Source organism: Chionomys nivalis, chromosome 13 (genome assembly GCF_950005125.1).
Source record: "Chionomys nivalis chromosome 13, mChiNiv1.1, whole genome shotgun sequence".
NCBI classification, from domain to species: domain Eukaryota; kingdom Metazoa; phylum Chordata; class Mammalia; order Rodentia; family Cricetidae; genus Chionomys; species Chionomys nivalis.
The window spans coordinates 45,796,641-45,810,221 of NC_080098.1; the positions used below are offsets into that span (position 1 = coordinate 45,796,641).

The 13,581-nt window shown below is 35.5% G+C and overlaps 1 protein-coding gene across 1 annotated transcript; it reads left to right on the top strand.

Annotated features, from left to right (window-relative positions):
* Positions 1 to 7,266: 7,266 nt before the first annotated feature.
* LOC130885518 (prolactin-3D4-like) lies at positions 7,267 to 13,208 on the top strand. The gene is made up of 5 exons (XM_057787055.1): positions 7,267 to 7,381; positions 8,282 to 8,439; positions 9,899 to 10,006; positions 11,817 to 11,996; positions 13,014 to 13,208. Exons 1-5 carry the CDS (start codon positions 7,267 to 7,269, stop codon positions 13,206 to 13,208), a joined length of 756 nt encoding a protein of 251 aa, XP_057643038.1.
* Positions 13,209 to 13,581: the final 373 nt, after the last annotated feature.

Consider the following 13,581-nt stretch of genomic DNA (forward strand, 5'->3'; position numbering starts at 1 on the left):
TATGTGTATAGGTGTGCAAATAAAGGCTAAAAATTTTTTAAAAGGTTTCTTACTGTAAGATTCAAAAATTCAGTCTTTTCATGTCATGTCACGTCATCATACAAAGTCCAAAGAAAATGGAATTTCTTTTAAATAAGAAAGTAAAATGGCTGAATCAGGCTCTGAATCCCACTTTACTAGGGTCTTCCCCAGGGCCACCCTCAGAGGTTGCAAGAAATTTTCAGGTTTCTACTGTGCTAAATTTCCACATCGTCCACTAAGCGTGCCTCTATTCCAGTGGACTCTCCTTGTGCTCAACCTCTCTGCCCCTACATCCTCTACCCGATCCCTCTTGTTCCCATGCCACTCCAGGTATCCACAAAATCTATTCAATTTCTCCTTTCCAGGGAGAGTGTTACATTCTTGATAGAGCACTATTTGTTACTTAGCCTCTCTGGCTCTACAAGTCGTTATGTGATTATCCTTTAATTAATAGCCAATATCAGTTTGTAAGTGAGTAAATATCACACTTGTCTTTTTGGATCTGGGTTACCTCAGTCAGGATTTTTTTTTCGTAGTTCCATCCATTTCCCTGCAACTTTATATTGCTTTTTCACTCTAACAGTTGGGTAATACTCTATTACCATATATTACATTTTCTTTGTCCTTTGTTCAGTTGAGGGACATCTCTTATTTTCCTCTTTCTAGCTATAATAAACCACTAATAACATAGCTGAACAAGCGTCCCTGTGGTAGTATGGAGTATTTAATGTGTATATGCCCAAGAACGTTATAGCTGGGTGTTGAGATAGATCAATTCCCAATTTTCTGAGGAAACACTATATTGATTTCAGCATTTTTGATATGCAGTCAAGGCTCCCAATGGTGGTAGTGGGACACCAATCCAACTAAAATCCCTTTGACTGACACCTATAACACCCATAAGATCTACTAGGGTAAGGATGGCTCAGAACCTGTATGAGTGACCAACCAATAAATGCTCTAACATGAGGCCCAACCAATGAGTATGCATGCATTCCCTGCATTTACTGAATGAACGAGAACTGGATGCTGGGTGGCCTAGAGATCTAGGGTAGCATGATATAAAACTGACAAAAGATCAATAAAATAATTCATAATGATATTCTGATATACTCATAGATCAATGTCTCACCTAATCATCATCAGAGAGGCTTCCTACTACAGTGAGGAAAAGCATATGCACAGACCCACACCAGAACATTAGGTAGAGCTTGGGAAACACTGCAGAAGAGGGGGGAGGGAGAACTTGTGGGAACTAGAGAGGTCAACGACACTAAGAACATAGCACACAGAATCAACTAAGCAAGGTTCGTAAAGGATGCACAGAGACTGAAGCAACAAAGATCCTGCTTAGTCTTCACTTTGTCTTCTGCAGAAATGCTGTACTTCTTTATCTTAGAGTTTTAGGTGTTACAGTGACAGTAGGGGTGTTCCTGGCTCTTTTGTCTGCTCTTGGACCATTTTCCTGTTACTGGGTGCCTAGTCCAGCCTGGATAAGTGGGTTTGTGTCTACTATCACAGCATCCTGTTATGGTATGTTCAGTTGATATCCATGGAGGTCTTCTCTTTTCTGAAGAGGAGGAGCACTGGATCCAAGAGAAAGCGGTGGTTTGGGAGAGACACTGGAAGGAATGGAAGAATGGAAGTCTTTAGTAAGGATATATTATATGAGAGAGGATGAAGAAATTATAATTAACATTTTTGAAATCAAGTATCAGGTGGACTCAACATATTCTTATTGTACTAAACATAAAAGAATTGATAATTTTTTAAAGGAAAAACCCTTTCTGTGAAGATTATTCTCTGTGGTAATAATTCATGTCTTTCAGATCCGATTTTTTTTAAGAATTTTTTATTAAAATTTATTTCTTTTCTTATCAAATATTTTAGAAAAAAGAGTTGGTCCTCTTTAGTGCACTTTCATTCCAGTTAATTGTGCTTATAAAATTCAATTCCAAATATAGTTTTTATCTACGTTAAGAAAGTGAATATAAGTAATTCTTCACATTTTTAATAAAGAAAAATAAATGTTTTTTTTTTGTTGTTGTTGTTCCAAACTCAAACTCAGGTGTAGAGAAACTACTGTAGTTTTAGAATTCATAACAAAGCTGAATCAGTTGTGAAAATGTGTACTTTTTAATATTTAATCATTTTTTTATGCATATAATTTGCTCTGAGAAAATGTACATACCACAACCTCTCTTCAATTTTTTTCCCACATCTGTTCCCTCACTTGTCCCTTCCAACTTCAAGTATTCTGATTGTGTCCCATGGACTCTACTTAGTATAGTAGGTGCTATGGGGTTAGGTTCATTTACTGAACATAGTAGTCTCTCAGAGCCTTCATCCTTGTAGAAATTACTGCCCTTCCTCCAGAAGACATCACAATGAATAAGAGCTCAGAAAGATGGCCCTCATATTTCTCAAAAATATTGTCTCACTGCATGTTTACCCCACTGGAAGTCAAACACTCTTCAGCAGCTTGTACTGTGTTTGTTGAACTGTTATTCATTTCTGAATAAATCACTATATACATAAAAATTTCTCTGATGAGAACTGGGAGCTCCTAAATCTACAAGTATAAACAGAAGCACTATGGGATAGTTAATTACAATGTTTTTGAACATTGTTACCCATTAAGCATCAAATTCTCTGTTAAGATTCATGATATAAGGAGACAAGATATTTTGACCTGGTTCGTAAAAGCAGAAAGGACTTTTATTTTGTGGAGTAATCTCTTATTCTAATGTTCACTTTGCTCTTGCTACAGTGGGTGAATGGCGATTTCAGTCAGTATAACAGATCACAGGTTTAACGAAACCTAGGTAATCCTGGTTGTAGCACTTTCTTCTCTCACATGAAAATTCTAACTTTGTGTAATATGAATATTATCCAGTAGGGTCAATATTCCAAACTGGTAGCTATTTGATTTATCTATTTCCTATGAGTCATGTGTGCAGTGTCAGTGGGCAGACTATCGGAAAAAGGAGAAACAAGATTTTTCTGAGACCTTGTAACAACCATAATATATCAATAGGGGAAGAACCTTATATTCCCATCTGATCATAACACACAGAAAGAGAAACAGGGCAGATGCAGAGAGAGACATACATAGGATACACACAGAGACACATGCACATCACATGGACACAAATTGCACACATTCTAGAAATTTAATATTTTAAATATGTCATCCTCAGTTCAACAAAGGCAGGAGCACTCTTTAAGTCACAGATATATATTGTTGTATGACACCAATCCTCCCCAGGAGTCATGAACACACGTTGAGTCACACTAGGTAGAGTTACATTGGTAGAATAAGTAAGGGTGTCTTCAAATTCCGTATTTGGCAAGCCAGTGATCTTATTTTGCTTAAATAGGCTATATGAGTGAAAGGTTACTGATAGGAGAAGATATTACAGAAGAAGAGTTAGATCTCCACAAGCTCACTCCAGGACTGATGAAACCTCAGGGGAACTAGAAAACTCCAGCACAATACATACTATGCTAGCATCTGAAAGGTTGTGAGCCGATTTTCAGTCAGTCTGATGGGTCTGAGACTCCCTAGCCCATTCAGCTGCTTCTCTGTCTTCTCCACGGAGCATAGCTGGCTTGCGAGTGTTTTGGCTAGTTTCACTTGTCTGAAAGAGTCTCTCCCTAGTCATTCTAATGTATACATTCTACCGTGGAGAATTCTACTGAATGTGATCATTTTCAGGATACTTCTGAAGCTTTCGAACTGTTTTCTACCTCAGCTGGAAGAAGTTCCCAGAAGAATGGAATTTTTCATACCCCTTAGGACATTTTGCTCATGCCCCTTTTATCATTCTTTTTCTTAATTTACTTCTCACTAAGATGGAAGGATGTAATTTTAGTGGAAATGCCTGAACAGATGTTTGACTTCATAAAATTTCACTTTATAAGATAATTCTACACAACTTTGACAAAATAAATAAGGAAACAAAGATTTAAAAAATTAAACACAGAAATACCACGTTAAGATTAAGTAGAATCCAGAGAATCTTGTTTTGTACCATCAAAACCTGAAATTTACATCCAGATAGAAAAAAATAATTAAGCAAAACATTTAACCAAATTATTAAATATACATTTTTGTAAGTTGCCAAAGGAAAATGTTCATATCAAATTCAAGACAGAGTTTCCTCTAACTCTTCAAATCATGATATTCAGCAACCACAGAACTCTTTACATATAAAATTACCATGCTAGGCTGGAGTAATGTCTATGACGTGTTTGCCTTATGAGCATAATGACCTGAGTTTGATCCCCAGAAATATTTACACCTGGCATGTTTATATGCACTTGAATCCTAGTACCGTGTAGAAAGACAGAAAGATCCCTGGATGTTTGTTCATCCAGATTTTCCTAATTAGTGAGATTCGGGTCAACAAGTCAAACTATTTTAAGTGAGGTCAGTAGTGTCTCTGAGATGATAGCATGGCTAGTCCCTGATCAGTATAACTGCACATACGTGCTGACCAACACACATTCATAAAGTCATAGAAACAACTGAGAGTACCACAAAATGAAATGGTGTGTGTGTTTGTGTATGTACTTATTCATCAAACAGGCATTGATGTAACAGAACCTCAGTCTTACATAACAGCAGCAGAAAAAAAATCTACTAACTTTAGGAAATTTCCGGAAAATGACCACAAGGACAGTTGGTCATGACTTTTTCCGATGGTCAGTCTCAGTAAAGCTGTGTATTCACAGGGGACTTAAACCAACATATCAGTTTCTACAATTCCATCAGGAATCAAGCAAAGAGAATTAGTAAAGGAAAAAGAACTCGATTTGTTCTTTACCTTCTGACTAAACTAGGGGAGAGTGCAAATCTCTCCTTCCACCCATGCCTAGGGAGCTCTTACATTTTCTGAAACTATTTAGGACACAGTTGAGATATTATCTAAGTATGACTGTGATCTGAGAAATGGTCCCTACTTTGAAGCATTAGGATATGTGACTCCATATTGTTCTTATTCTCTACTGCGACTCCATATTGTTCCTATTCTCTACTGCAGACAAACTTTTGCAGCATAGAAGAAACTCAAATAAAATTGATCTACAAAGTTATATTCTGGGTAGACTGAGGATAGAACCTTCTCATCCTTTTGGAGATTGCTATTGAGCCAAACTGCTTCATAAACGTTAGCCAAAATGCTACGTTATAATGTGCCAGTGAGCAAAAGAGATAGTTTGATAACCAAAGTGTAGGACACAGTCACGTTGACCAGAATATAATTGGAAATTAGAACTAAACCACAGGATGATGGTTACCATAAGAGAGGCTATAGATGATTCATGTATTTAAGCACTCAAGATGGGCTGTGAGGGAAAAGTATGTCCTTGGAACCTAAATATGAAAATACTGGTTTGATGTCAGGCAAGTATGAAGACATCAGATCATACCGTGATCATGTCCCTTCTGAATTAAGAATATGAAAGAGTGTGTGTTATGTTGATCTATGATTATATAATAGAGGGGTTGCTTCATGGTGAATTATAGGAAAACTGATGTTATTGTAAGTAATTGGAGATGTTCAGATGGAAGTGTCAAAGTCATTCTCAGGCCATCTAAGTCAAAATATTTTGTCAATACACAACCTGTAGTCACCAGACTCCTGGATCTTGAGAGAGCAGTGAGTATAGTATAGTAAAGTATTGTAGAACCTACTTGATCCCGATTCCATAACATATCCAGGTATCTTATCAAATGCTTTCTTCTATACAGAAGGGCAGGAAGATTTTACATTACAAGATGAGGAAAATGAGGTTCAGGCAGAATTGTGGTAGAACATATATTGAGTAGCTTTGTCCAAACATTCTCACATAAACAAGCTGCTTCCTTAACAGTGGGTAAGCCTGTGTGCTTAGGCATACTCCAGCAGAACTTACTAAAATCTTACAGATTCTCAATATCAATGACATTTTGCATTATCTCAAAATAGTCCACATTTCTAATTGTTAAATGAAAGAGAGCTATCTATGCTCTAAGATGGGCAGTGGTTACACATGCCTTTAATCCCATCACTCCAGAGGCAGAGATAGTTGGATCTCTATGAGATCAAGGCCAACATGGTCCACAAAGTGAGTTCTAGGACAGATTGTTACACAGAGAAATCCTGTCATGAAAAGAATGAGAGAGAGAGAGAGAGAGAGAGAGAGAGAGAGAGAGAGAGAGAGAGAGGAAAGAGAAAAAGTGGAAGGAAGGAAGGAAGGAAGGAAGGAAGGAAGGAAAGAAAGAAAGAAAGAAAGAAAGAAAGAAAGAAAGAAAGAAAGAAAGAAAGAAAGAAAGAGAAGATATAAATAAGAAACCGGAACTTTGCTCTAAATTACTTACTGGTCTGCTAAAGAAATAGAATATTTTTCACAAACAATATTAAAAAATGGGGCATCTATGATGTGGAATCTATTACAAAATGGAAAATTTTTCATGATGCCACCAGTCCCTATGTAGAATATTTCAGATTAAATGCCTAAAATTGCTGTAGTTTGATAACATGATAAGGTCACCAGCAACTTTTGCAGTGTGGCAAGCAGGGAAACCATGGCACAGCAGTTACCACTGCAATTGATAATTATCTGATTTGCTTTAAATCTCAAGTCACATAAAGCAATCAGTATGTTATATTGCAAGGCAACAAAAATAAGGTGGCTATAATGTCTTTATCTGCACTTATAAGTTGACATTTCATAAATGGAAATGATGTGGTTACCAAAATGACTTCTGAACATTTATGTTTAGACCTGATGATTACTGGAACCTTCACCTAGTCTATTGAGATAAATATTTTACAGTTCTAATGATTAATGAAATACATTTGTGCTTAGTTAAAACAGTCTGTAATCATTGACTTATGTGGCTATAGGGTGAATTATTGAAAGCATTTCTCAAAACTGGAACCAGTAGGGTACAGAGCAGAAGTTAGGACACATTTCTAATATCTGGAACCAGGGAAAAGTATTGGGGAATAATTCTTTTCTCTTGCTTACCTGGAAATGAGTAACCAATGAAGAGATTGCCTTGTTGATTTGGAGAATGACTGGAACTCTATTGATGATGTAATGGAACGCAGTATGATGACACATATCGACATATAATGGTGGCAAATGTAAAGAGGATGTTGATCCACCCTGAGGGAAGAAGGCCGCTGATCCACGGACATTGATTCAATATGGCCTGAAGCTACGTCTGGCTTTGGGTACAGGCTGCTGGTATATATGGGAGGTGGGAGGTTGACTGAAGGCAGCACTCAGGTGAAGCAGGTTTCCCGAGTGGAAGTTCATACTGTGGTCACCTCAGAGATGCAGCTCACCTCGACATTTCCAAGCTCTGGTAAGTAGCCATCCATCATGTACTTCTAAGACTTCCTTTGTCTATAATTCACAAGGTTGTTTGTACAGTACAATTTCTTTGATGCTATCTATTCTATATTTTTGGAAAATTGATACCCGATCAGGTTTCTTCTATAGACAATCAACAGAGAGCTGAAAGACAACTCTATATTCTACTTGCTCAATTAAGTTTCAGCTGAGAGTTTTCAAATAGGCTCTTCCTTGTGTTACAGACACAAGGCAATTTTCAATTATTTTATGATACCTTTCTTAACAGGAGAGTAAAACAAGACAGTGTTACTGATATTTAACCATCGTTAATTGTATAGCACCTTCCATTTCAAAAGGTACCTTCTATAACAAAAAGATAATGAAAATTTACAATACAGAGAATTAGGCTATATTGAGAACAACTGAGTAGTCCAGTCACTTCAAGCACAGAAACAGGAAATTAAAATTACTTTGTATGCCAAACTGAATATCTGCTCACATAAAACAACCTGGATAAACTATCAAATTACCTAAATCTTAAGTGATACATGAAAGGTAAATGAATTAATTACAATAGTAAAGTATTTAAGAAAGTGAAATTCTCTAGAATCTCAAAGATATGCAGATAATTACTTGCAGTCTTGGCTCGTGGCTAGGCAAACTCCATGTGTTTGATAACTTGAGGAGCTGTTTTGGAGGCAGTGCAAACTGTGAAATGTCTCCCCCATTTCTAACTCTCTATTGAAAACTTTTATCTATTTCTCTGTATTTTCCAAATTGTAAAAGTGAATAGTCAGTTAAGGTTCATCAACCCAAATCACATAACAGAGGCCATAGGAGCACATTCACAGCTTGTTAACTGTCTGCTACTTCGTTTGAATAGCTCATCTCATTGTCGTTTCTCTGACAGCTGGGATGTGTGTGTTGCTGATAGTGTCAAGTCTGCTCCTTTGGGAGCATGCAGCCTCCAAACCAACTAGTGTTGTGTCCACTGAAGACCTGTATGATCGTGTGGTTGAACAGTCTCACACCGCATATAACCTGGCTGCAGATATCTACTATGAATTTGTAAGTAATGTCCTTACTTCTGGATTCTTATCTAAAAGGGCCTTCAAATAGCTGACCACTAATTAAACTGGAATGACTCATGTGTCCAATTACAAAACTTCACTTTTGTGGGTAATACAACAAATCATATAAGAAACTGTGTAATGGGAAGAATGTGAAGTTTCATAAAAATCTCCAAAAACTGTAAAGAATTTAATGATATTTCAAGTTTTCCTGTAATAACTTTAGCAATAACTACTTTGAACTTCTTCATTGGAATTTTGATTTCCTGATCATATTTCCAGGGATTCTGTCTTCATGGGCATTCCTTACTTACTGATCTGAAGACAGGTAGTGTATGAGAATGAAGTGAACTAGTTGTGTAGAGAGAAAATGATATAAAGAAAATTAAAACCGTGTAAACAGTGAAAAGAAAAACAAAACAAAATAGCTATGCATGAGCTCATAAGTGCAGAGAATCACGGCCTGTTGTTTTCAGTAATGAGTTTCTCAGTGAAATTGAAGGAATGCTGTAGAAACAAAACGTGTTCTCTCTTCTTCATGGATATAACTCAACTATTCAGGTTGTGCTATTGAGAAAACGGCAAAGCAAATTTTCATTTTAAACCATATAAATTTTCATTTTAAATCATATAAATTTCATTTAAATTTTAATTTTAATTCATTTATACATGGATTACATATCTCAACATTTATAGGGAATATATATTCCATGGTTATTTTCTGTTACTAGTTTTTCTCATACCCTTTATTCTTCTCTCATAAATTTTCAAATTCACACATTTCAAAGAGCCCATTAACTATTTTAAATTCTCTGATAGGTAGAATTAAGTAATTTGTATGTTCTTAACAAATACCTTATGCAAGTACATCCTTCATATCATTTATATAGAAACTTTAAACATTTTGTGAATTCTTACTTTATTCTTTACTGAATATTTCCTTAAAATATGCCTAGAATTTAATGATCCATTGCTGACTGTAACAATATGAGAGAATCCTACATTTATCATGAACTTTTTACGGTACTGACACAAGGTGATGTATGAGAGCAAATTTATAAATCAACAATTCTTTTTTAAAAAATAAAAGACCAATTTTTGCAAACAAAAACAAGATATTTTAAATATGTATAAACAAAAATAATTCTGACTCTCAGCCTAGAATAACTGATACTTAAAGATGTAAGTATTTACAAATTTTGGTCCATTTTAGTGATTTCTTTCCAAGCAATGTCATTAACAAGTACAATACAAGGAAAGTAAAGAAGGGAAGAGGATGGAGGGTAGTTAGTTAGTTTATAAATGTAAAGGAATAAAAGGTAAGCAGATGATGTTTCCATCATTCTAGTGTTCTACATTTTGCTCTTAAATATCAAAAATCTGCAGGTTATCAAACTGTCACGTTGGTTTTTATTCAATTCTGAATTCCCAAAAGTTAAATATCTAATTTCTTCCAGGATTCAAACTTTTTCAAGGGAAGCTGGTTTGCTGAGAGGATGCCCAGGATATGCCACACAGCTTCCATCCATACTCCAGGGTCTCGTCAGGAAGTCAATGAAACAAAAGTACGTTTCTTCTCTGATTTTTACCAAAACAGTCTTGCTATACACATGTTAATTGTGCTCTGTGTGATTACTAAGCCCATAAGAGTTATGATAATTTCAGACAGAATAGATAAAGGAAGATTCAGCTGTCAAAGAAGAATCACATAATACTTTTGTTAATGTTAGCACTCAGTAAGATGCCTGGCAACTCACATGGTCCCAGAGTTGTAATTGTCCACATAGGAAACTATTTTTACCAGCGCGTTCTGCTTATCCCTGGAATGTTTTGAGCTGAACTGGACAAACATTTCTAATATATTCATATAAATATGGAATAAATAAAATCCCCCTGTGTTTGTGATATAACCCTAAAGAACCTTCCTATGGCATCATGTGACTAAAGGAGCAGTGTGTCCTTTCTTCTTAAGTTCCTAAACTATCCTGGACCTTTTTCTCCTCCGTCATCATTTCTGCAGTCCTGCCTCACCGATCTGCTTTCTCTTATATCTGAAATTAGGCTGTATGAGAGACTTCCTTGTAGTCTAAAGGTGTTCCTGTGGATGGCTTCTCTTTTGATGAGATTTACATAACTCTGAAGATCTAATGTATATGTGTCTGATCTCTTCATTCAGACTATGTGTCGTAAACATCAATTATATTTATGTAATATTAACAATGATATCCTTTTCATATACATAATCTATTATCCAGTCATGCTTAAATTACCAACACAAGAAACTTTTGCACAAGATATTCTCAGGAATAACATGTGGTTATAATACAGAAAAAGAAACTGAAGAAAACATTTGTACATATTACTTTCCTAGATAATATAAATAGCACTCTAGTGGTACCAAACTATTTAGTGTTGACAGTCTCTGATAATAGAACCTTTAAGAAGACAACAATCTGGAGCTCCAAACAGTATGCAAAATTCATTTACACTATACTTCTTTCATGCCATGCAGTCCTTCTTAATCATTTTTGTCTAATAGTCCTAGCAAAGTGTTGGTGATCAACATTGATCTGTCCATTTTGTTCATAAACTTACTTTTCTCTGAAATTCTGGTTGAGTTTCTTTCTAGTCTTTATTTTAATACTCTATAATACTCCTCACAAACTTTATAATCAACAACTATCAAAAGAAATTATTTTGTATGATTGTGTCTGTGACCTAAGATTTACCAGGTTAAAATTGCATTCTAATTTTTACTGATGCCTGATATTAAAGTAATTCTTTGTAATAAATTTTCTATTATACATATCAATAAGTAAGCAATTCCTTTAGAAGCAAAGACAGCAGAATCATGCAGATAAATAAGAAATAGAATTTGAAAGCCATTTTTGTCTGCATTCACCTGTTTTAATATTCTACCATAATATATAAATACTTAAATAATATATGAGAAACTAATTTTGTTCACTATTGTAGAAATTAATTGAACCACTAACTCCTGACAGTGACAGCGTCTATGTAACATGAGTCATGTCTTTGGACACCTACTAAGCTATGTCAACCTGGTTTTCTCATAGGCAGGCTAAGCCACCAAAGAGAACAGTTCTAACAGCTAGGAAAAAGGGTTGAATGTTGAGAAAACACAAAATATGATCATTTGAAATAGCCAAATTTATTAAAACCCTATTAGTTTTATTTAGTGGAATTCAGTAGTTGTCATTTTATATTTGTGCAATATTTATATATTATAAAATCATTAATATAGTATTAATAAAAGTATACTGTAGATTGTCCTTTATGTGAAAAAATACAAAAATCTATCTACCAAGCTGTATGTTACCTAGTTTAATATGAAGTCCAATGATGTTTGCTTAGACTGAAGACCTTCTGAAAGCAATCATCAACATCACTAATGCCTGGGAAGAACCGCTGAAACATCTGGTGTCGGCAGTGCCCTCTCTTCCAAAACCTTCTGATAATATGCTGAAAATAGTCAATTCTGTGAAGGATAAAAATCTTGTTCTTCTGGAGGGACTTCAAACTATTCTCAACAGGGTAAGGTGTTTCTACATTGTGTCTTTGTTTATCTTATTTATAAAATTTGTGTATTATGTCATTCAAAAAGGATTTGAACCCAAATATCAGGTTACCTAATAAGCCCATAGAACAGTGATCTGTGTAGAAAATAGTAGTGTGCCTCATAGAAATTTTGACAGTAACTTTCTTGAATAGGGTGGACACTCTGGTCTACTAATTCAGAAGATCTTATAGCTGTCACAGCCTACATAACCTGCACCATAATACATTAAATAGAATATTCTGCTCATGTGCAATATAGTATATAAATGTAGAATGGATTTACCTGAAAATAATGGAAGGATAAAGACCCTCTACCAGAACTAATGTGCTATGAAGGGCACATCATAGAAAGTACTCTATATAAAACTTCCCAAAGTGAAAGAAATGATGCTAGCCTTTTCATTGTTGTTTAGTTAATCCCATGTACACAGGCAATAGTACCTTGCTGGTCCACTATTTGTCCACTGGTGGGTGGATATATCTCATCTGAGATCAGTGGAGTGTCAGAAAATACATATGCTTGCTTCTATTTATGTTAGGTATCTAATGACTTTACCTTAATTTCCAGCATTTCTCACTATTAATGTATAGTCCCCTATGTTCTACCAGAGTTAATTAAATATTTAGGAGAAAGGTGCACTGGGAGATACATCATGTCTGTAAGTGCCTTCCTTCCATGTGTGAGGACCTGAATCTAGTTTCAGAATTTATGTAAAATGTGTGATGTGGTATCTTCACTTTGTAGCCCTCAGACTAGGGAATCAGATCTAAAGGGGTCTGCCATGAATTGCAGGTAAAAGTAAGAGCAGAGCAGGTCTCTCAAAAATCAATATAGATATCACTGGAGGAACTTTACCCAAAATGGATCGCTGACATCCAAATCATATGTATGTATTTCACACACACACACACACACACACACACACACACACACACACATACAGAAAGGGATAAAAGATAAATGTTAATAATACCTGCCCATTTGATCTTTAGACCAAGACTGTATATGAAGAAACTGACTCCCCTGTCTGGTCCGGACTGTCAGACTTAAAGTCAGCTGATGAAGACACTCAACTTTTTGCCTTTTATAGCCTGGTCCGCTGCCTGAGACGGGATACTCATAAGATTGACACTTTTCTCAAGGTTTTGAGGTGCCGAGTTGTCTTTAATAACGAGTGTTTGTCTTAAGGAGTGCAAAGTGCACATCCCTGCAATGTTCTGTTAACAAGGTCCTTGTTGAAACAGAACTTTAATTCTTTTTTTTTCTTGTCAGTGCATGCATGCATATAATGGATTTCTTCTTACAGAATAAAATCTAAGCATTTATAAACAGCAAATTCAGTGTGATTTTTTTTTTTAATTTTTAAGAAAGTCTCCTGTTTCCATTTAACATAATATAGATCCAGGCTTTTGTGATGTGCATGTAAAAATCTGAAGTTTGACAAGCATGCAAGACAGCATAAAACTTGTTTAAGTTCACAGTGAATTAAGAGAGATCATTTATACAAAATCAAAGCAAGAGATTGTTACAACTCATAAGATCCTTTCTATCAACAGAATG